The sequence below is a fragment of the Chlamydotis macqueenii genome, chromosome 25 (genome assembly GCF_036417535.1).
Source record: "Chlamydotis macqueenii isolate bChlMac1 chromosome 25, bChlMac1.mat, whole genome shotgun sequence".
Classification (NCBI taxonomy): domain Eukaryota; kingdom Metazoa; phylum Chordata; class Aves; order Otidiformes; family Otididae; genus Chlamydotis; species Chlamydotis macqueenii.
Window position 1 is genome coordinate 4,140,502 of NC_141580.1, and position 24,695 is coordinate 4,165,196.

At 57.0% G+C, this 24,695-nt stretch overlaps 1 protein-coding gene across 1 annotated transcript; it reads right to left on the reverse strand.

The window, feature by feature from the left end:
- Positions 1 to 661: 661 nt before the first annotated feature.
- Positions 662 to 22,591, reverse strand: RND2 (Rho family GTPase 2). Its single transcript, XM_086766606.1, has 5 exons — positions 22,439 to 22,591; positions 22,272 to 22,359; positions 6,939 to 7,048; positions 2,972 to 3,106; positions 662 to 2,124 (listed from the first exon to the last, which is right to left on the reverse strand). Exons 1-5 carry the CDS (start codon positions 22,538 to 22,540, stop codon positions 1,876 to 1,878), a joined length of 684 nt encoding a protein of 227 aa, XP_086622732.1. The 5' UTR covers positions 22,541 to 22,591; the 3' UTR covers positions 662 to 1,875.
- Positions 22,592 to 24,695: the final 2,104 nt, after the last annotated feature.

The following is a 24,695-nucleotide window of genomic DNA, read 5'->3' on the forward strand; positions in this document are numbered from 1 at the left end:
GTGAGCCACTGGTTGCTACTGAACAAGCAGGGACGGGGTTTTGTTCATTAACGCTTGCCAAGGCTCGGGGGGACCCTGCAGAGCAAGAGAAAAGCATTGTGATGCTGAAGGCTGCTCTTGGCGTAGCGCCTTGCTCCGTTTCTTTCCTCCCAGACTCCAGATGGGCATTTCTATGCATTTTTATGCTCTTGCAACCTGCACCCAGCACAACAGCACTCAGTCATTGCTTGAGCTGTTCTCATGCTGGTACCTCAGCTGCTGCAGTTCCCCCGTCAGCTTCCTGATGCAGCTGAAGTCTGAGACCCGAGTCGGGGAGCAGACACAAAATGTGAACTCAGAAGCCATCGTCACTTGCGGCTATCGACACAGCGAGGCCGGGGGCAGCCTGCGCAGGTCAGAGCGGTGGGTCGGGGACAGACAACCTGCAAATGCTCCGCGGCGTGGAAGGATTCAGGATGGAGCGAGAGGCTATTCGAGGCAGGTGTTTCAGCTCCAAAATGAACACACGCAGCCAAGTCCTCTGCATTTTTCACCCAAGAGCATGTGCGAGCGTATTTCAAGAGCCAGAGAGAAACATTAGGACACAAACAGAAGGTAGGGCAGCAAGACATTTTGAGTCAAATCTGGTTTGACTATTAAAAACAAATAGAGCCAAGGACTGTGCATTTTCCAATGATGTTTATTTGTTTTCTGTCACCCACTGACACAGCTGGATGTGGCAACGGCGCAGATTTCCTTAAAGTGTCTATGTGACATCGAGTCAAGGCTAACACCGTGGTCAAAGGCATTTCGAGAGGGCAGCAGCAGAAGCAATGAGAGGTGTCGGGGGGAGGCTGTACAGCAGGGCAAGAGGGGCAGGGAGCACCTCCCCTCCCGCTGCCGCGGTGGGGACAGGGTGCAGATACGCACATCATCTTTTTGGTTTTCTGTACCAGACAAACACAGCACCATGCAACACAACCTGCACCTGCAAACGGGTGGGAAGCAGGAGATGGATAGTTATTGCAGTCTGCTTTTTCGGAAGCTGTGTTCCTCGGAAGCGCAGCTGCCTGCGGCAGGAAGCAGTCTGAGGAGTAACCAGGCTGTCAGCAGCTGGGACACCAGCTCCCGAGTGGCATTTGCTCACTGAAGGGAACCGCAATTCTCAGGATGCATCTACTGGGATAGACCTCTCCCTTGGGGCCAGATCCACTCTGCTGCATTTCAAATGCAGTTCAAGTATCTAAAATCCCATGTGAAGAGGCACCTATCTATTTTCTTCACAGGAGGTGGGCTACCGTGGTGTCTCAACAGGTTAAGGTTCCTTCCCAGGGTGCCTTCCCTCCCAGCTCCGGACCAGACCTGCATCTTCCATGGCGACTTGCTGAAGGCAGCACCACCTCAAACATCATTTCTCTTCTAAAGGAAGATTGGAAGAATACCTCCTCCTGATCGCGCTCTGCTGCTAGCACTCCCCCCACACCTCCCACCCTCCAGCCCCGGTCCCACACAGCCCACCGCCCCACGCCGCGCGTGCTGTACAGCCGCACACAGGCGCAGGGGCTGGGCCGTGGGTACAGGAGGGCGGCACACACACAGGATCGCTCCCTTTCACTTTGTTTCACCCAGTCACAGACCTTCCAGCACCTGAATACTCCTCCGCCAAGCGGTTCCTTCACCCCAAGCAATCCGCACGGCAGCAGCCAACCCAGAAGTCTCCATGGTGGGGGGTGATTCGTGCACCCCAGTTTGCAGCTGGAACCTTTGCTCAGCCCTAGAGACCGAGAGAAAGGCTTTGGCAAGGCGGGCTGGCTCCTGCAGCCAGCACCACGCCCTCGTCTCAGCCGGTTACTGTACAAAATGGACAACACACACACGTTATTTACAGCCTGGTTTTCACATGATGGAGCAGCTCTTGGCTCGGTCTTTCCTGATCTCTGTGTCATTCAGTAAGTCCGTCCTGCCAGGCATCTGCGATGCCCGCTTCAGTCCCCGTTTGGAGTTGCTGCGCTTCAAGTTCTTATGCACCCTGTTGACCGAGGCAAGCGTGGTGACGTGAAACACATCCCGTACGCTGTTCTCCGAGACCTTGGAGGAGCACTCTGCATAGGCCACTGCCCCGATCTGCCGCGCCAGCGCGCTGCCCTGCGGTCCAGAGAGAGCGGGAGGAAAAGGGAAGAAGGTTAGGACGCCGGCGCTCCGCACGGAGCATCCTTTCACATCATCGCCGGCCCTGGCTGCGCCGGCAGCCCTGTCAGAGCACCGCGGCGCAGGCGGGAGCGGCGCTCTCGCAATTTTTACTCCTCACCTCTGTAAATAAAGTGCAAGTGTCTCTGGCGTCTCACCAGACGTGAGGGTGGCCGCCCAAGCAGTCAGCGCTACCGGGCGCTGGACCCCGAATCACTCGCACGTTCTCACTGATGTGGTGCCACCCCTCAGCTGAGGGCCTGGACAACCGCTCTCACCACAACAGCTGGCTGGGACCAGCGCAGCCACCTCCGCGCTGCACCGCAGAGACCGGGTCTCTGGGCCTGGAGACACTGCTGGGTCCACTGACGGCCACAGCAGCCCCGCAGCAGACCCTCAGACCCCCCAGCTGTGGCTTTTCCCCCCCGGCAGTGCTCCCCCAACACCGAACTCAAGCAGGAGAGTCACTTGGAGCGGAAAGAGCTGCGCTGAGCTAGGAGATGCAGCAGCACAATGCTCCCCTTTAGCCACGACTTGTTAAATGAGACACTTCCACCACCTCTGAGGAAGACTTCTCAGCTACTAACCAGGCGGCTGTCCAGCAGCCAAGGTCTGCCAGAGCTGAAGAAAAGTGCTGTGAAAGCACAAGCAGCCCGGAGTCCATGAGCCAAGATCAAACCAGGTTCAGACCAAGGCCTGGGCACAGGGGGTTATCTGCTGCTGAGCTTCCTTGTACGAGTAGGTCCTGCAGAAAGGTCCCTGCCTCACTTCCCTCAGCCCTACGGGGACGGCCGCTGAAACACACCTGCTCGTGCGTCACGGGGATGAGGCGCTGCTTGGAAAGCTCCCGGAGCGTGTTTAAGTCCGTCCGCATGTCCAGCTTGCAGCCGACCAGCACAATCTTCGCATTGGGGCAGAACTCCTGAGTTTCCCCTTGCCACTGCGGAGGAGACAAGAGGGAGAAGGTGCTCAGGGGCTGCCGGCGTATGAGACACTTCGAGCAGCCCAGCGACATCTCCATGTCAGGTTAATTTTGGCAGCAGGCAGCCTGCGAAACAGTCAAGGTTGGAACAACAACGGCGATCACAGGGTCTCAGCTCCTCACTCCCAATCCCTGTCCAACCAGCCCAAAAGCCCCGGCCAAGACCCACCAGCCCCAGAGGGAAGGACGGGCCAGGAGAGCTGTGCCATCAGTTCCTACCGCACAGCACCACCCCGCCAAACACCTCACCACCACAGTCTGCTGCGTAGCTTCTCCTGCTCCCACCAGCAAACCCAACTTCCCTCTCCCACAGAGGAGCGACGACTGCGGCAGCCCGGGGTCCCGGCACCTCCAGACCATCAGCACACGCTCCCAGGCCACCTTGGCCTGCCTCAGGACCTGGGACTGGACCAGTCAGGGTACCAGGACTGCTACTGGCAGCCACTGGACCTGCGGCGCCTGGTGCCAACATGAGGCCGGGTTTGGCCCTGCGGCAGCCTGCGCCCCCACAGTCCGCGGGGGCTCTCAGCGAGGACGCAGGCCGGGAGCAGCTCTGGAGACAGCCAGCTTCTGGTGTTCTGAATATAACATGAGGCTTTAATGGGTTTGGGTCTGGAAAGCAGACTTCAGAGGCCAAGACCGCACACTCCACAGCTCATGGCTTTTCCAAATGGGGGTCACAGCTGTTCAGAGACTGATTAGCTCATCAGGGCGTTTTAATGACTGCCACAGGCACGGCTGGAAATGGTCGGCGTGCCTCTTGGATACCTTTACGCTCGCTTGTTCCAGCTACGCCCTGCAAACCTGCTAAATCCAAGCTACAGTCCCCCGTGCTAGGCCATGGGAGACCACTCCTGGGTACGGCTGCGGAAAAATAATGACTGCACAGTCTGGTGCACACATCTGGGACTCCGAAGGTCAAACCTCGCCAGACCTTCTGAGCCACGGTCAGCGGGGAGCTCTTTGCACAGCACGCTCTTATTTGTTTATTATTGAGAGCCACACGTTAAAGATATTAAGACGTTCAGAGCGTAGCTACAGCCAGGGAAATAAAGGATTGGAGCAATGGAAGGAGAAGGCCAGGGCAAACATCCACTTCCTTCGCACTAACGGTTCCTTTTGAGTGCTCAACGTGCAGCTAAGCGTCCGCAGCAGTAAATAAAACCATCATCTGTGACCTGTACAGCCCCACCGGCCTCTCACACCCTGGTTACCTGTCTGGTGTTTCTGAAGTGGGAGGCAGATGATAAACAGAGATTGCCCCTGGCTAAAGATGTCACCTGGAATTAGCAATTAACTGATGGTTAAACACACACACTGGGCAATTAGAAGGGGATAAACCAACCCCACAACCCACTGTCCAGAACCTGGTGAGGAAAGGAAGTGCCAAGAATGGCTCAAGTTTCATTCAACCAATATCAGACCAAAGCAACTGCAAAATACAGAAGAAATCTTATTTCCCACCAGGAGATGGGCTCAAGTATCTTCACCATGAACCCCCCTTCCCTGTGCCAGGGACGTTTGTCCACCAGGACTCACACACGTCTCCATCACCCGGACAGCACGCCAGGCTGCACAGCTTCTGGGAGATTTCTGGTGCCACAGTCATGTCACGTCAAGGGCCAACACGCCCGCAAGAGGAGGGTGATGCAGTTCTTTTGGAGCTGGAGTTCAAGGATTAAAATCCTCGAAGCTATTGAGTCTGTTCCTACCACGCAGGGGTCTCGGCTGTCTGTAACGACACAGAGCTCCCTGGTCTGTGGAGAGAGGTGCGACAGGGAGCCTAAGATTTGCTGCGCTATCAAGACTTGTCAGAACGAAGGCACCACCCCACGAAAACCTGCTTTGTAGGAAATGAAGAGCTGCTTGTCTGCATTCTCTCAGACGGCTCCTTCCCTTCAACTGTGCATGCTGTACAGGCAGCCCAGGCATCAGAAGGGCAGCAATAATAAAGATTTCCTCTGCTGAATTAGCATTTTTGCCTGAGGCTTGACTAGGGAGTGTTATTTTCCTTATTCGCCTGGTATCAAAAGCTAAAACCCATCTCAACATCACGGTGTCTTAGGAATTTTCCTCACCTCCATAGGATACAAGCCTGCACCAAAGGAAACAAGGCATCTACTCGGAGGCACTTAAGAAATCCCCGGTGATTTTGGGTTTATTTTAAGCCACTGTATCAAAAAGACGCTGCCTAACAGCACGCAAAGCATCAGCGAGGCCGCACAGGGAAGACTTTGCACTGGGCAGCACGGCCTCACGTAAAAAATATGCAGGGAGACATAAATAAACCCCAGCCCCAGCTCATTAGTGATGGGTTTGCATCTCATTAAGGTAGAAGTGATTTGCTTGCATTATTATTCTGCTGACTCCCAAGCTGAGCAACGGATTCTTTCAGTCCACCCGAAGCACGCCTCCCTCCACCCAGCGCGCTTGGTACCCGGGACCTGCTTTGGAAACCAACACTGAGCCATTGACCGAGTTATCTGAAGGGTCTTTGTCCCCTCACCAGGACGCTTCTGAGAGGCAGACCCACTTCCCAGCCCTCCCCGCCAGTAAGAGGGGCTTGCTTCAGCACAACATCGGGCAAAACGTGGAGAGGCCAAGAGGGCCGTCAGTACAACGGGACTTGGTCAGACAGTGGCTGCTCCAGCCCCAGCAGCCTGGGGCTCACTGGGGAGAACGGCAACAGGAATCGCTGTTCTGTAAATGCTTTTCACACCTCAGTGTCTCAGAGAGCTTCGCAAACGAGATGCCAGCCAAGAGAGGACGCAGCCACTAGCGAGATCTCTGCAGCTTTGCTGCACAGCTCCCTGAATTTTATGGAAGGAAGCAGGGAATGGCCAGGACCAAGGGATGTGAGTGGCCAGTGGGCCATTTACCCTCTCCCTGGAGCAGCATCCTGAGGAAGTTGCATCTTGGAGGAAAGCCCCGCATGAGAACCTCTCTCCGATGCCACCAGCTCCCCCAGAGCGTGGCAGGCAGGGACCTGCTGGGATGCCAGCCAGCGGTGCTCCACCACGGATCCCCAGCCCTGTGGGGCTCTCCGGGACCCGCCAGACCTGCCAGCTGGAAATACCTGCTTTGCCGAAAGGCGCTAACCTGCGGGTAGAAAACCCTCGACTGCCAACGCAGAGTACGGCCGGTCAGCTCTGCCAGTGCGGGCGGCGTTCAGGGCCCGGTGTGCCACCCAGTCCAGTGGCATTGCGCCATTTCGTTTTATTCATTCATGGGCTTGAAGTTCATTTTCACAGCTCATTATTCTTGTTGTCGAGCTATAGGGAACTGACTGCTGTCTTTCTTACTGTGCAGATGTCAAACTGAGGGGACAGCCAAAAAACGGACTCTGCTCGCACGGGAACAGGCACTGGGGGCCACTTCCCAACTGCTGCAAGGAATCCATAGCACACTCACAGGTGGTTACGCTAACGAGAGATGCAAAACACTTTCTGAGGTCTTAATGAAAGCCAGAACAAATTCCCTACGTTTCTCTCTGTCCCCACATTTGTGTGTGCACGTAACGCAGACCCTACGCACGTGCCACAAGCTACCATGAGCTACACCATCACTGGGCTCCTTTCCAACGGCCATATCTCACTTTCTGCGCAGACCACGTAGGGATGGGCAGCAGCCGACCGTCCTCACCTGAGCACACAAACTCCAGTCAAGGCTTGGCCGCAGGGCCAGAGCTTTTAGCCCGACGGCAGCCTCTGGGAGCAGGGACCCTGGGGTGGCTCCCCGTGCCGCTGCAGGGGACCCACCTCACCCGGCGGAAGGCACGCCGGGCACTCACCTTCTTGAGCACGCTGTCCAGCGTCTCCGGGCGGCTGATGTCGAAGCAGATGAGCACAGCGTCCGAGTCGGGGTAGGCCAAGGGACGGACGTTATCGTAATACGCTGAGCCTGCAGAGAGGAGCGGGAGGAGAGCGGTGAGCGGGAAGTCTCATCCCACTGACTGCTCGTTACGCCACCGGGCAGGCTGGGACCCCCAGCCCTCCCTGTCGGGCAAAGAGATCTTTAATTCCAGTAAGAACTGGAGACACTGCCACACAACGCCAGCTGCTCTGTCAGAGATAAAGGACGTCGACCCAAGCTTTTGACCAGTGACCAGACACTGTCAGGTTCAGCAGAGTTTGGTTTGCAGAGGATTTGGCCCCTTTGTTCAGGCATGGAAGTCAGAGGTTTTGTCCTTGCGCTCTTAACATTTATCCGTTTGCGAGGTGGAAATAAATACAAGTTTTGCATCCCTCTCCCTCCCTAGTAAGGATCTGGCGAGCAAGAGGCAGTGGAGCTGTGGGGCCAGGGCACGCGGGCTCACTGCAGAGAAGGGAGCTTGGAAGGGCTGTGATACGGCAGAGCAGCACACCCCTCTCTCCATCGCTTGCGTACGCACCCCATCACTCATCACGCAGCTGCCGCACCACTACGGGTGCAAAGGTGTGGCTGAGAGAAGACAGGGAACGCTGCTGCTATGTTTTGTCCTCTCTTGCTATCTTTATGCAGGAGAGCTTGCTCACATAGATCACGAGAATTTAAGACAGGTAAAAAAAAAAAAGCAGTGCCATTTGTGGTGAAAAATAGTCAGACAGATTCTTTTCTGTGCATAAAAGATGTGATAGGATTTGGTGAACAAGCTGTAAATTGGAGGGGATGATTCTGTATTCTGCAGAATTTCTCAGTGAGCAGGCAGAGAGCCCAGCCCGAATCCTGCACAGCTTCTGCTGCGCGCAGACACACCTTCGATGCAAATTTTGGGCATTAAAGTCATTGGCCCGTTTTTATCTGGAGTACATTCTGCCTGCGATTGTAGATGCCTCAGTAAACAGTAAGGGAGCAATCAGCTCATTGCTACTTAAAAACACTGTTTCGGTTTTAAATTTGGCTTTACAATGGCTTAAACTTCCTGGAGGGATGAGAAGCAGATGTTTATTTATGAAGAGGGGAAGCAGAGACACCAGAGTCCTTGTTGACTCGGTCTCCTCCAAAAGAAGGATCACCCACCCCAAGGCCAAGGAAACCGGACGCGCTTCCTGCGCCGGCGCCTCGAGATGCCGGACCCGGCACTTTCCCACCCTGCGAGGAGGGTGGAGCACCCAGCCCGGCTGTCAGGTGGCTCCTTGACGGAGCGCAGCACCTGATGAATTATGGATGATGGTGGCTTATGTTTCCGGGAGGATGGGAATCTGCCTGGGAGAAGCGTGAGAGAAGAATAGGCTGATTCTCCGCAGGGGCTCCCACCCTGGCTTCTTGTCTGCACGAGGGGCTCACAACTGATGCACAGCACAGAGCGGGGCTCCAGCCCAGCTCCGCACGCCAGGCGCTTTGCCAGCGCCCCACATCCCTCTGCAAGACCCAGCCGGGAGAGCAGCCCTGGCTGTGACCACTCCTTCCTCCGCCCGGAGCCCACACAGGGCAGCCTGGGGGCTCAGATGTGTTGTATTCCCAAACTTCTCCAGCTCCAACAGCCAGGCTGCTGCCAGCCCGCAGGAGCAAAGGCACCCGCGCGCCCCGCTCCCATCAGCGAGAGAAGCCGCAGGGCAGGTCTCCATCACTGCAAACTCAGCGGGAAGAGAAGCAGCTGGGATCCAGTACAGAAGAAACGGACCCTGATCTCTGCAGAGCCCAGCCCTCGTCCTAGAGGGAAAGTCATGTTCCCTGCATGGAAAGGAGCCAGTCCCTGGTGTCTTGGCTGGCTCCGGGGACGCGGGATGCAGGCTGGTGCACAGGGAGGCACAGCGACCCGGGGCAACCCCGCGTCCCAGGCGTGGAGCTTTCTGACCTCGCTTCAGGCTCAAGCTGCTTCAGCTCACGACGGGCAGAGCTGGCACCAGCGAACCGCTCCCTCCCACGCTCCTGCAGCGCTGCAAGGTGACCCAGCTCCCGCCGAGGACCAGGCCGCTTTCGAAGGCAGCGCCAAGCTCCCCGGTGAGCGGAGCTTTCTGTCTCGTGCCTGGCGCGGGTTTATCAGACAGGACGTGAAATCCAGCGCTGATCTGCATGCTTGGATTCGCTGGGTCCTTTCCCCCACGCACATAAGGGTCTCTGCCTCCAGACAGGGGCCCCCAGCGCAGGCTGGAGGAAAGCGTTCCCACACACATCCTCTCCCTGCAGCTCCTCAGCTTTACATAAACACTACAGATAAATCTGCCTCCTCCCAGCCCAGGAATGCTCCTTTTGTAGAGGTGGTTTTGGCTCCATTCAGCACAGACATTGCCACAGCAAACTGTATCATAGCAACCTGCTGCTCCCCGCAGCAGCCAGCCAGCTCCTGGGGAGAGTCCGCAGCGCTGAGCGCAGCAGAGCACGGCCCCTCCGTTATCCCGCAGAGCCACCACCATCCCACCCCAGTGCCGGGAATCACGGCCCCTCCGTTATCCCGCAGAGCCACCACCATCCCACCCCAGTGCCAGGAATCACGGCCCCTCCGTTATCCCGCAGAGCCACCACCATCCCACCCCGGTGCCAGGAATCACAGCCCCTCCGTTATCCCGCAGAGCCACCACCATCCCACCCCAGTGCCAGGAATCACGGCCCCTCCGTTATCCCGCAGAGCCACCACCATCCCACCCCGGTGCCAGGAATCACGGCCCCTCCGTTATCCCGCAGAGCCACCACCATCCCACCCCGGTGCCAGGAATCACGGCCCCTCTGTTATCCTGCAGAGCCACCACCATCCCACCCCAGTGCCAGGAATCACAGCCCCTCCGTTATCCCGCAGAGCCACCACCATCCCACCCCGGTGCCAGGAATCACGGCCCCTCCGTTATCCCGCAGAGCCACCACCATCCCACCCCGGTGCCAGGAATCACGGCCCCTCTGTTATCCTGCAGAGCCACCACCATCCCACCCCAGTGCCAGGAATCACAGCCCCTCCGTTATCCCGCAGAGCCACCACCATCCCACCCCAGTGCCAGGAATCACGGCCCCTCCGTTATCCTGCAGAGCCACCACTGTCCCACCCCAGTGCCAGGAATCACGGCCCCTCCGTTATCCCGCAGAGCCACCACCATCCCACCCCGGTGCTGGGAATCACGGCCCCTCCGTTATCCCGCAAAGCCACCACTGTCCCACCCCAGTGCCAGGAATCACGGCCCCTCCGTTATCCCGCAGAGCCACCACCATCCCACCCCGGTGCCAGGAATCACGGCCCCTCCGTTATCCCGCAGAGCCACCACCATTCCACCCCAGTGCCGGGAATCACAGCCCCTCCGTTATCCCGCAGAGCCACCACCATTCCACCCCGGTGCCAGGAATCACGGCCCCTCCGTTATCCCGCAGAGCCACCACCATTCCACCCCGGTGCCAGGAATCACGGCCCCTCCGTTATCCTGCAGAGCCACCACCATTCCACCCCAGTGCCAGGAATCACGGCCCCTCCGTTATCCCGCAGAGCCGCCACCATTCCACCCCAGTGCCGGGAATCACAGCCCCTCCGTTATCCCGCAGAGCCACCACCATTCCACCCCAGTGCCGGGAATCACGGCCCCTCCGTTATCCCGCAGAGCCACCACCGTCCCACCCCAGTGCTGGGAATCACAGCCCCTCCGTTATCCCGCAGAGCCACCACCATTCCACCCCAGTGCTGGGAATCACAGCCCCTCCGTTATCCCGCAGAGCCACCACCGTCCCACCCCGGTGCTGGGAATCACAGCCCCTCCATTACCCCGCAGAGCCACCACCATCCCACCCCAGTGCCAGGAATCACGGCCCCTCCGTTACCCCGCAGAGCCACCACCGTCCCACCCCAGTGCCAGGAATCACGGCCCCTCCGTTATCCCGCAGAGCCACCACCGTCCCACCCCAGTGCCAGGAATCACGGCCCCTCCGTTACCCCGCAGAGCCACCACCATCCCACCCCAGTGCCAGGAATCACGGCCCCTCCGTTACCCCGCAGAGCCACCACCGTCCCACCCCGGTGCTGGGAATCGTGCTCTCACCACCTGGGACTGTGGGAGGAAAGACGCCTGTGCTGGCAGGAGGAGGTGAGGGAAGGGATGCGTTAGGTCAAGAAACTAATTTTCTTAATGAGATCCAAATTGCCTTTCTGCTCCAGCCCCAAAACACGGGCGCAGCGCCTGGCACCCTCGCTGGTAGCTGAACCCGCCAGCGGCTCTGGCAGCGGGTGGCAGCCAGCGCGCACGGCCTGGGCTGCTGAAGCCTCTGCCCCGCCGCGGGAGGCTGATGGAGACTGAGGGTCCGCGCTGCCCAGTGGGGCAGGAGAGCTGCTGTGTTCCAAACTTCGGCGATCTCCAGCTTTCTTTGGAGATGTCTCTACTGAATCAGGGAAATCTGTTTGGGGGATTATTCTTCTAGTTTTTGATTGAGTACAACAATTAAAAAAAAAAAACCCAAACCACAAAAGTCTCAGTTCCCTCAGCTCCAGGTCTTCAGCTTTATTGATTTCTGCGCACTCGACACCTTTCAGACACTCCAGCAAGACACCCCAGAGACCCACAGTCTGGCACTTCCGAACGCGCACCCCCCAAGGCTGGTGTGCCTGCAGATCCAGCCTTCCTCTACTGCGTGAGTCATTCTCCCACTTGGCACCCAAGTTTGCAAGAAACAGGACCTACGTGCATCTGTTCATCATTAAAGAGAGAAAATTGGAGCAAGCCAAAAACCAGCTTAAAAATAAAATTCAGGTGGCTGTCGTCTGAAATTCAGGGGTGGATACAGCCATGTGTAGCTCCTCTTTCTTGTCAGCTGGCAGCCCCTCAAGAGCCTGGCACCGCGACCCGGAGATGCCGCTCTCGGGCAGGGGACTGAAATGTGCCGTTTCATCTATACCAACATAGTGTTAATCTTAATTTGTTCCTTATTAGCCGTTCGGAGAGCTAAAGAGCCTCCTCACATGGGCACCCCCCCATCCAACAATAGCACATTACAAACCAGGGGAGCAAATACGGACGCAGAGCCACGATCTGCTCTGCAAGGGGCTCCCACAACCCCAGCCAGCTTTGGCTTGAAACACAGACAAGCGCTGCCAAGACCTAAATTTTTCAGCATGGCACTTGTCTCGGAGGGCTCACTGTAAACTCTCCCCGCAGAGCCAGCACCGCCGCAGCGCATGCTGCTTTCTGCAGGGACAGCCAAGAACATCCTCCACGGAGCGAAGCAGAAATCCATCCCAGCTTTCTGGAGTGCTGCATCAACAAGCCCGAAAAAAAGCTTCGCGTTGCCTCCCCGCACAGTGGGGCCAGACGAGCAGCGGCCTTTAGAGACTCCAGAGGATGTCTTCTCTGCTAGACAAATCCCACCACCAGTTCAGCCAAGCCTTTGTCTGGAGGATAAAGCTGTCAAAGCAGGACCAAGGTGCGGACCTACTCACGGCAGGAAGCCTGAACCACCTCTCAGCCAGCACCAGGCACGGGGAGACCATCCCCTCTGTGGCCACGGCTCCAAATAGCCCTTCCCGGAGCTTCACCGGCCGTGGGGCCCTCCAGCGCTTCCCAAGACGGCGCCTCAAACCCCTGCGCACCAGCACACGGGCACAGCGTCTCCTGAGGTTACGCAGAGCTTTCTGGAGCTGAACTCACAGCTCCAAGCAGCCTTTCATTGCAGAGAAATGTATTTATCTGAGAATTTACCTAAAAAGCATCTGAGCAACTGCTCACCAGAGGCAAAGGCCGCGTGGAGACATGGCTCTGAGCCCACTCCTCACCAGGCAGCGGTCTGGGTCGGGAGCAGGACGCTCGCACTCCATCACCGCGTGCCTTCCACATGCGAGCGCTCCAGGTTAACAGGACACGGGGTGCCTTCACGTAACGGCTTTCATGATCAGTGGTTCCCCTGCCAGGGCCGACGATGATGAAGGTGTTAATAATAAAATATTTTATTTATATCACACCTTTAAGACTGAAAACAGAACCCCTGTGTGATTCACTGACATGCTGGGCAGGGAACAACCCAGCCAGCTGCTCCTGGACGAGACTGGGCCGGAGCAGAAAGCCGCTGCCGGGGAAGGGGCCGCGCCGGCTGGGTGCCCCCCACCCTGCCCCTCGCCCAGCTCCCCATGCAGGCAGCCATTTGCATGAGAAAGGCACGCATCCCCTGCCACAGCCTGGCTATTGTCTCCTCCCAGGGCCTACCGAGGGGAAAGCATAAAAATTGAAAGCCAAGCCGTGAATGGAAGGCCAGGAGTGGCAGCTGTCCCAGACGCGCCAGGACAGAGAGGAGAGGCCCATCCCCATGGTGAGCCCACAAAAATCTCAGCTGGTTTTCCGAGACGTCCAGGACACTCCAGAGCTGCCATTTCCTCTGCGGATGCAACAAGAGGGCACAGAGTCACCCTAAAATATTTCCCACTGCTAGAAAAGGGGAAATCAGCCCAGAGAAACAATGGCAGCCTTTACAGGGAGGGTGAAAAGGAATTCAGCCTCAGGGAACACTGAAGAGCAGCAGTTAAACAGCCCCAAAGGTCATGCCCAGTCCCTTTATCCTACTGGGGACAGCGCAGGAAGGGAATTTTTCTTCGTGGTCCTTTTACTGAACTTAGCTCAACCATACAATGGCCCAGCCAGCACCTGTGGGAACGGGCAGGTCATGGCCCCGGCACAGGAGCTCTCCAACCAAGCACACAACGGGCTCAGATCTCCGTTTGCGGGGATGAAGCTACCCGGGCTGACAAAACCCATCGCTCACGTCCGTCGGCAGCCGCCATGCCCATGGCCACCTCTGCCTCCCGCCTGGCCCACGACATGGCTCCCGCAGCAGTGTCCCTGGGCCTTCCACGGGCCCATTCTGCTTGCATGACCCCCAAGACATGTCCTGCAAGGTGTTCCTGGGCCTCCTGGAGCCAGGAACAGGCACCTCCACAACGGGCTTCTCGGAGACGATCTCCACCTAGGAGGAACCATGAGCATGGCAGACGCTCAGACAGAGGTCCCTGCCTTGAAGATTTTAGTTGCCTCTGTAAAGGTAAAAGACAATGTTTGAAGAGCAATAGCGCAGTGTGCCTGGCATACAACAGACCAAAATATGCAGATGTCCTCCTCGTTCCCGGTGTCATTAGTGCTGATGGACTTTATGAGGAGATCAGCCATTGCGGCCGCTCAGACTGCAAGAGCTGTGCGTCAGGGAGACAGTGACCTGAACCATCACGAGTTCACAGACCGGCTTTGTGAAATCCGACCCTCTCTTCTGAAAGAAAATCACAGGGTTTTTTTGTTTGTTTGAAGATTGATAAACTGCAGCAGTATTTCTGAGCACCCTGCAGCTCCCCGCTCAGCCAGGGCTCAGAGACAGGTTGAGGATCGCTGACCCTGCGCTGATGATTGGCTGGAAGGGGAGGATAATGCAGATCCCTCTGATACAAAAACGACGTTTCTGACACTAATTCAGTGCTCATTAGAGTCCAGCCCAGAGCAGTGACAAGTGGCAGAGCCAGGAGTTAAAGCACTGGTGACAGACTCAGAGACACGGGTAACGACAGGCTCCGGCAGTACCGCGGTCCGAAGCTCAGACCCAACAACTCTGGAGTCACAATTATGGAAGAAGCAGTAATTAGTGACATTAGAGATTAAAGCGAGTGGCTCTAAGAGCAAAGCAGACCTGGAAAAACAGTGAAACAGAGCCGCCATGGTGCCAATCTCCACTCCGCAGTGAAGACCGGCTGTCCGCATGCGGGACGCCAGGCTGACAAACACGTACTGCTACCTTCGCCAGCACCGAGGGGCCATGGGCTGCTGGGGGTACCCCGGCTCTGCCCACAGGCAAAGCCGGCTGCGGTTTCTCTCCGAGAGGCCACCTCCACCACAGCCCAAAGGGCAGAGCCGTTACCGGCACATCCCCCGCGCCTTCTCACAGAAACCCCTCCGATGGCTGGCTTTGCCACAAAAGGAGATCCCACCATCCTTGCCAGCAAGGCCTTGGAAAGGTTTTACCCAAGTGAAGGTCTCGGTTTGTTCTTCCGAAGTTGGGGTACAACAGAGCCTCACGATGGGCACGGCCTCAGCTCTCTGACAGCATGGTCAGGGTTGGGGCGTTGTCCTGAAATGGCACAACGCCCTGCCTGCCCGAGAGAAAGTGGGCAAAACAAGGAAAGACGAGGCATCCCACCAAAGCTGGAGGGAGACAGAAAGCAGCGGAGGGAACAGCTGGCCACTATTGCAACTACCCCTCGTCCAGCCCTCTGAGGGACACTGAACAGGGCACAGCCATCGGCCCCAGGACTTTTACAAGCTTCTCTCATAGAATCATGGAATGATTAGAGTTGGAAGGGACCTTCAAAGCCCATCCAGTCCAACCCCCTGCCAGGAGCAGGGACATCTCCAACCGGATCAGGTTGCTCAGAGCCTCATCCAACCTCATGGCTGGACCATGACGTTCCTCTTGCTTGTTCAACATCACTGAAAACCCCTGAAGTACAGGAAAGGAGGAAACTGTTCCATGACATGGAACAAGCAATCATCTGGGAAGTGCATGACTGAAACAACAGCTAATCAGCTTGGACAATTAACCTCTGCTCCTAATTCTTACGATGCACATACAAAAATGAGTAAATTACTAGACAGCCCAGCTGGCGTACTTTCAGGATGGACACGATCGGGATGAAGGGAATGGTATTTGCACGAGCTGAGGTGGCATTTCTGGGCCTCCCTCCAGATCTTATTACTGGAAACCTGTCACTCAGGAGGAGGCTGTTCTGCTGGATTTACCGGCAGAGTCCCCAGCCCAGGCAGGCACAGGGTGCTTCTGCCTGATCCGGATCCCATGCCCTGTCTCACATACGCAGCTCACAGAGGTTCGGAGGAGCTTGCTCAGACGCAAACCCCACGCTGGCACCTGGAGGGCAGCTCTGGGAGCTCCTTGTGAAGGAGCTGGCATCTCTTGGGGAGCAGCACCGAGCATCTGGGGTGGGAGGGCTGGGGCTGCTGGTCCAGGCTTCTCACAAGCACGCTGCAAATCACGCCAGTGGCAGCTGACAAGGGAGACAATGGGAGCCAGACGTCCCTTCCTGGCACTCTTGCCATGTCACAAGGGCAGTTGGCATTGCCACAGCCTGCCCATCATCCTTTCTAGGACTAGGAGTGGCAACAGATTCCCACAGCACAGCCGGCACACGCTCTGGCTTTGGGAAACACGTCCGAGGGCTGAACCAACACAATTACCTTTATGCAACGCTGCACATTTCAGGTTTGCTGTGCATAAGCAGCACATCCCTCCCTGACTGCTCAGCTACCAGATAAGATTTCTCCCCACAGGGAAGGCTGGGTTCTCTACACTTGTGAAGTTTAATCAAGTGGAGATTTTATCTTCAGAATCTGGAGCAAAAGGAAAGCTGCATCCATGTCCTCCCTGCACGCACAGGGCCCGGGGCGCATGCCAGCCGGCTCCCTCGTAGCTCTCGCTCCCACAGAGCCCCCCAGCCGTCCCCCATCAGCCATCCCGAAGCGCGCTGGCACTGTTTGGTGGGGCGAGAGGGGCATCCTTGGCACCACGGTGGGCGAGGGCTAAGAGAAAAGGAAGCCATCAACAGGCAGAGGACAGGGTGTGACAGCCCTGCTCTCCAGGGAGTTTCTGCAGGTCTGTTTATGTGACCACCTCAAGAAGCAGCTTCCGCTTGCCCTGAGTGTACGTTAAAGCAGCATCAGGAGGTGCCACAGGTGCCACAGAGCAGCCAGGCTGACAGAAGAGATGAGGAGAGCAGAGTTGTCCTTGCCCACAGGAGAGAGCAGATCACCTCTGTGATGGGAAAGGGCTCTGCATCAGAGCCGGGAACAAACCCACCCCACAGAAAGCCCTTCCTTGCCTACAAGGTCGCAGCAGCCAACAGGGTCGGCTGGTTGTCACTGACGGCACCCTTCCTACTGAGCACCCCCCACCACTCCCAGGACACCCCACAGCCCTGCAGAGGCTGTGCCTCCCGGATCCGTAGGGGAGAAAGGACGGATGCTGCCACAGGGCATGCTGCCCTTGCTGCAGGGACGTGCAGGACGAGCGACCTCCACCCCTGAGCCACAGAGCATCGTCGCACCCCCACACCATGCCCAGCCCAGCGAGACGATCCTCCCCGGGGACTGTCATGTCATGTCATGTCTTCTCATGGCCATCCTCCACCCACTCCAGCATCAGCATTTCTGCTGCTGCTTCTGCTGCAACCCTTTAAACTTCCGTCCAACTGGTTACTGACCTGCCTGAGAATGTCACCCAGCTGCACATATTTTTAGGCTTAACTACATATTTGTGCTGAGGCAGAACACAAGTATGCTGGTTTCAGGCTCCCAGCCTCAACAGGGAGCATGGGAGGAGCTATTTTGGTATGGAAAGGGCAGCTCCATATTTTTTCTCTGCCACAGAGTGCAAGTGGCATCGAAAGCTTCCCAGGACAGAACTCGCTCTTGCGCTTTGGGAGAGGCAGCCACGGCAATCCTGGAGCGGCACGCTGGGAACCCAGGCACAGACAGCCTCAGCACCCACGGAGCTGCCGTGGCTAAACTCGGCCCCTTTCCGCTCTCCGATCCCGCGAGCGTTCCTCGGTAGCTGCCCTAAAGCAGGATCTGGTATCGCAGCCTGAAGGTTCCCACACAGGCCATGCCAAGGCAGACTGTTTGCCGACTACGGGCAAAGGGCGAGGCGGAGGGGGATTTGCAATTCACAATGTTATTCTTGTCTCAGAAGCACATCTGTTTGAGAGAGAGGAGCCCGGGCGAAGGGCTGGCAGCCGTGCAGCTCCCCTGTTGTGAGCTGCAGCACAGAGCGGGGCAAAGCGGCACTGCTGAACCCACGGGCGCTGATCTTCACAATGTCACAGGTTGCAGCAGGCACCGCGGCTCCCAGCAGCGGTGCATCCTGCCGGCCCACAAAGGACAGAGAAGTCCTCTCCAGCAGCTTTCCAAGACGGCAGCGATGATGTGCGAGGCACAGCGCCAGACCTGGGCCTCCCCCTGAGCCAGCCTTGACCAGAAATGGGCAGCTCTACGCCGCACCGGGATCCGCATCAGCAAAAGATGCGCCAAGCAGATAAATGGCCTCAGGTCACCCTGCCTGCTCTCAGAGGCCACGGGGACAGAAGGCAGGCAGAGCCTCCTGACATAAAGCGGTGTGAACCAAAAGCAAAAGACTGAGCCCAGGCTGCCATGCACAGAGTAGCTTCCTCCTCATTATTATTGGAAACAAACCAAAAATCCCACCTAGGTGCAGGGCAACGCCTCAGACCTGCCAGCACGTATGCTGTAGCACCCTGGCCTTGCTGAGGCATCGGGCAGCAGAGTTGTTTGTATCATCTGAGCCCATCTCTGCCCCGGCTGGTACCCAGTGCTGGGGAAGGGGTCTGCGGGGCCGCCGATGCGGCGGGCAGTGGCACTGGGCCAGTCCGGAGGTGTGGGCAGAGGGTCTGGCAATGCGGCAGGAACGCACTGAGAGCCGGTCCCTGGGGAGGTCACACCAAACGCTCTCGCTGCCGGAGACCTGCTGAGCACAGCAGCGGCTCTGCTTCAGGCGCGAGACCTCCCGGAGCGGGCAGACCCATGTACGCTCCCCGATCCCACAGCGAACGCAGCTGTCACATCACTGAGGAAAACCCACCTGCCCGGCGCACACCTACGGGTAACCGCGCTCCCTCTCACACCTCTGAAGCATGGAAATGAAACTCGCCTACTCTTTGCAAAGCATTGCTCGTGATCACAAAACCATCCGCCCTTCCTCCACCTGGCCGTGAGGAAGAGAACTCTTCCTGACGGGTTCTCGGGCACGGCGGGTCTGGGAGGCACCCAGCCCTTTGGGAACAGCACTCCCAAGCCATCAGGCATCCCGTCGAACAGGAGTTTCCCCCTGCACCGTGCAGACAAGTTTTTCTGTGCTGAGCACATTCAGCCAACAGGCAGCAAAGAATTTCCCAGAACAGAAGCGCGAAGAGCAGCGGAGCACCGCATCCTCCGTACGGCCGACGGGCAGAGGTGCCAGGGCACAGCAGCTCCCCGGAGCCCCGTCCACCCAGTATGGCAGGCAGGCTCCACACCCCGTCCCTCACACACAAAGGTATCAAACTGGTTTTTAGTGGAGGCTTTTGAAAATAGCAGGTAGCGCAGGCCTTCAGAGGGACGGGAGGGATGGGACATCCCTGCCCTGCTGTGGAATGGCACCAGAAGCAATTCCACTCTCAGCGTGCCCGGAGGTGGGACAAACTTAAACGGAAAACCACGAAATGCAACCAGCACCTGCACATGACGGACAAGGGTTCAAGCTCAAACTTGGTTCAATTTTCTCCCTGGTAGGTACCTAGATCTAAGGCACCTCAGATGGTGCAGAGTCCTTGCATTTGCCCTGCCTGAGCGGCACCAATTTCATCCTCATGAAGGATTCTTAGCGCCGGAAACTCTCCAGAATCACCCTCCAGCCTCAGAAAAACCAATCCATGGACAGAGGGTTAAAAGACATTTAAAGGAGATCAGAGGTCCCAGTACAATTTGGGAGCCATTCAATTCTCCACCACTTCTGTCCAGCCTAGGGCAATATTTCTCTAACTGGACTCACTGCCTGCCAGCCGCTAATGTCACAGCCTGCGTCTGCCACTTTTCCAACACACTTGTACGGGCTGGTACTATGAGCCCCAGGGAGCAGACAACATCCCAGTTTGTACAGACATTATCAACGGGACTTCTGAGCGGCCAGGGAGGCTGTGGCCACGCTCGGTCGCAATAAAGGGGTTTTTCAGGGAGACAGCTCTTGCCACAGCACCCATTGCTGGACGATGCTCAGCTCACCCCGTGCAGCTCCCAGAGTCTCTGACCACTTTCACAATTAACTGCAGAGGGGAACAGGAGGGTTAAAAAAAAAAAAAAATCAATAGTCAGCTCCCTCTGTCCAGATCTCTCTTCTGATTTTGCAGGAGACCTTTAGTTCCAATTTCCTATCCAAGAGATGGCAAGTCTTTAAAATATAAAGGGCAATCCTGACAGGAGGAGGGGAGCCGTTTCCCAGCACCTCCCTTCCCGCTCTCGCTGGGATGGAATTTATCACGAACAATAACCCCCTGCGTGTGAAGCCGCTTCAAAAGAGAGGAGGGAGCACAGAGACAAGGGAAAATGCGCCCCAGCGCCCATCATTCTGCGTGAGGAGAGCAATGAACCACTCTCAACCCCTCCAGCTCAGCTGTTTGAGTTCGCTATTGTGCAAAACTTCTTTTATCAAAGCTCCTGTTTACAAGTGTCTCTAAAGGGCAGTGGAAATTCAACAGCGGCTTGCAGTCTATAGCTAAAAATATCAGTTTGATGACTAGGGAAAATCGCTGTGTATTGCTTTGCAGGACTGTTTATCGAAGAACTAGCTCCTGTGTATTTCAAATCAAAGCTGCAACAGAAGGGAATTTAGCTGGAAAACTATTTAGCAAACTCTGCCTACAACATCGCTGTTAAAAAGGCCTTACATTTTTCACAAGGAGAAGGGAGAAAGAATCGAAGTCCATTTCCTCTTGGCTATAGAGATAAATATTAGACAAACTTGTGTCTTTTGTTGAAAAGTGTAAAAATGAATGCATGACAGCATCAGATGCAGGTATCGGACACAGATACACAGCTTTAAAGACTTTTTATCATGGCCTTTTCTTTTACCATTTGTAAGATCAAAGCCAAACATTCTGCAGAATTCCTAAAAAGCAGACAATGCATCAAACGTGCTTCCGCATCCTCAAAAGATGAAGTTTTCCATGTCAAATACAGAGGCTCAGAGCAAAGCCGTTCAGGGCCTAACAAAGATACCCCACCCCGTCCCCTTCTGGAAACCCCCGCAGCCACGGGGCGATCGAGCTGTGGGTGCACAAGCACGCCCCGCTGACACGCAGGGTCGGACACCCCTTGTTCCTGGCACACCCCGATCCGGACTCACCCCGTCAGAGCAGCTCCAGGGAACCCTCTGCAGGGAAGGTCCCCAGGTCGACCAGGATGGTTTCGCCCTTACCACATCTGAGGGACTTCGCGCAGACACGTCAGCCCAGCACCATCCACCACGCAATGACTCCCACGTCGTAGCCACCATTCCATGCTTCTACCACAGCTCCCAGTCAAACGCTGAGAGCCAACGCTTCATCCATGGCTCCAGCACCCAGAGCTGCCCCAAGAGCCAGCATCCTTAGGGATCACATCACAGCACACATCGTGCGGGCAACGCAAAAGACCCCTTTTTGTCTCAGGGAATAAAAAGCAGCAAAAGCAAGGTCTCCTGGGTCAGGAAGCTCCAGAGCAGAGTCAAACACATTTTACGTGTTAGAACCAGTCCAAGACTCAGCAAAGCCACTACTCTAGGTAGAGCCGTGCTGATCCTACAGCTGTAATTTAACGGATGTAAAATTACAGCAAAGAATTCGAGTGCATGAGAGCAAAGACAGTCCTAGGTCACATTTTAATTTACTATTGCTCTTGGACACCGAGAGGACTTCATCTGAGGTACAGACGCCAGAAATGGTAGGGAAAGAGCCTCAGTAAACCTGTGATGTACATACACTGACAGAGCACAGCATTCAGCTGCACCATGCGCACGCAGTGGTCCAAAAAGGTCGTCAGAGGTGAATTAAAAGGTGCACATGACCTTTGCTAGATGTCAATGTTTTTATTAGCTCTGCATCAAGCACTTCCCTTGCAATTCGCACCCCTACAGAAAGACAGCGTGAAGTTTGGGAAGGGTCTCAGCGGGCTCGGAGAGCTATGCCTACGGCTTCGTGCAGAATCACGACTGAGGACTCAGAGGCAAAACCAAATGAAGATTTAAAAAAAAAAAAAAAATTTAAAAAAAAAAAAAAAAAAAAGGAGGAACCCCAGAGGCTGCGTCGCAGAGAGTGATGAAAGGAGAACGCATTCCCGCAGCGCATTCCTCTCCGAGGTGAGGTCTCCCCTCCCGATCTACCCCTTGCCTCCTCCTCGCCCCCCTCCCCCTGGCCCCACGGAGCCGCCGGGGCCGCGGCCGCGCGTGGATGGGGCCGTTCCGACACGAGCGCAGCGCCCAAAGGTGCGCAGGACCGGGGCTGCGGCCCCTGGAAACCGGACCGGGATCCGCCTGGGATCTGCCCGGGATCTGCCGGAACGCGGGGCCGCGGCTCCAGCCCCAGCCCCCAGCCCCTCGCGGGAGGGGGGAGACCCACGGCCGGAGGGTCGGGCTCGGCCCCGCCGCCCCCCCCACGCAGCCCCCGGCCCACCTGAGGTGTCCCACATGTTGAGCTCGGTGCGCTGCTTGTCGATCTCGAAGCTGGCCGTGTAGTTCTCGAAAACGGTGGGCACGTAGCTCTGGGGGGGGACGGAGGGGAGAGCGGAGGTGAGGTGAGCCCAGCCCAGCCCTGCCCGCCCGCCCCGCACCGCCCCGCACCTCGGGGTAGCAGTCCTTGGCGAAGACGTGCAGCAGCGCGGTCTTGCCGCACTGCGTGTCGCCCACCACCACGATCTTGCAACGCGCCAGGTGCCCCTCCATGATGCGGGGGGACCGCGCCGCCCGCGCCGCCGCCGCTTTACCGGGACGGCCCCGCTCTGGCCGCGCCCCCGGCCCCGACGGCACCAACCAGGCGCGGAGAGCAGCCGGCGTTGGGCAGGGCCGCGGCCCCGGGAGCCGCCCCCCCCCCCGCCCCCTCGGGGCCGCCCCCCCCCCGGTCTCTCCAGGGACCGGGGACGGCCCCGGCGCGGGCTGCCTCTCCTCGGTCCGTGCGAACGGAACGGCGCTTGTTCCCCGAGGAACGGGGCAAAAAGGGGAACGCGCAGCGGCTCAGCCTGCGCGGGTTTTAAGGACCCCGTACCCGCGATGGTCGTGGCAGGGACCGGTCTCCCGGAGAGGCTGCACAGCCTTCTTTCCCGAGCACGGGCAGGGCACCTGCAAATTGCAGGCAGGGATTTCAGCTAGCAGAATGACGGAAAAAAGGGAAAGGCTCCTCTGCCGCTCATGTTGTGCCGGCCGTACTGCAGAACAATTTACTGTAATGGCAAAATTTCATTTGTCAGAGACAAGCTGTCTGTCACAAAATGCCGTAAAAATAGAGACAATGAAGACAAAAGCAGCCTGGAGAAGTGGAAATTAAAATGTTTTGGCAGTGAAACCGGATTTATTAATGGACTGAGGGGGCGGTTTGTTTTTGCTGAAATCACAGTCATTTTTCAGTATAAATATTGGTGCTGTACGAGCAGTTGGGATGAGTAAAGAACAGAGACACGGTGCGAGGCATGGTGCCCTACAGGTACCCACTGGTTCTGACTGCTGCTTTGCTTTCTGCCGGGCTTGCCAGCCGCGCTCCGGCTGGGACATCTCGGCCTCGGTCCGCGTGCGCTTTGGAGAGCGCGTGGCCTGCGCTCCTTTGCATGGTGATGGGCCACGCAGGTCCCGTGTCTTAGGATGCACGCCGGGGCAGGGGCCAAGTGCAGAGCGGGGCTGCAGCTGTGTCCTTAGTGCATTCGGCTGGTCAGACCAGAGCTCAGATCCCCCCCTCTTCGTATCGTCACACCCCAGGCAAGACCTCAGAGCCAGGGGACACGGCTGGCCTGGAATCACGGCGGCAGAGCTCACGTCGTCGCCTTGTCTGACCCCTACATGAGCCGGGCCAGGGAACTGTTGTCAGCCGGTTCCTCATTTGTCGCTCTGTGCTGTGGATTGCTGGAGCATCTCCGTGCCTCCAGTGCCGCCTAAAGCAACGTGACGAGCGACTGTCACTGACTGTCACATGCTTGTTTCCTTCCACTCTCCCCAGGGACAAGAGCTTGTGCAGCCCTGTGTCATGTTTTGTAAGCCCTGCAGGGTTTTTTTGGCCTTCTGACGTGTGCATGTCACTCAGCTTTTGCGTGGAGGAACGGAAGGAAAAGTTTTGCTGTGCTTGCAACTGCAGGTGAAGGCACGCTGGGTGGCCGTAGGTGTCACCCAGAGCAAGCTGTTCCCTGGCCAACACCTTCCTTCTGAAATCTTTTCACTGTGTCTCACGAGGAATTCATTTTTTTTGCTTCCAGCCAGCAGATTATTGTGACCCTGCTTCAGAGGGAGCAGGAAACTTTCTGTAGCGAGCGCTCAAGACCTTTGCAAACCCGCCAGCCCCGGGGAGGGACGGCGGCTGGCAGCGCCTTTTGCTCCGAGCCGCTTGAGGCACTGTCGCTGCTGAGCTTTGCGTCCCATTTGGTGCAATGCACCTTTTGGCAGGCAACACTTGCAAAATACGGCAGGCAACCTACAGCCACGGTGTAAATTTTCAGAGGAGGATGCCGAGAGAGACATGCTGTGACTATCACCGCGTATGGTGAGGCGACAGATGGCTCCCACATGTGCTCCTCAAAATGCGTCCCCAGTGGCTGGATCCTCCCTTGCTGATCCGTGCTCTCGGGGATTTTACTTGCTATTGTGAATGAACTTTATTGTGTTATATTTGTGTTATTTCCTGTACAAAGAAACTAGAAGACACCCTCAGGATCCGTACCAGGGAAAGGTACTGGGAGAAACCAGCCTTTTCCAAAGGACCTCCAGCCTGAAGCCTGAAGCCTGTGACTTCTCGTTCCCAAAGTCTGGTCCCCTCCAGCCAGCCACAGGCTCGGGACCTGATTTCGGATGTGATGGAGCAGGTGACTGTACCAAGGGAGGAATCTCCCGTCCTCTGTCG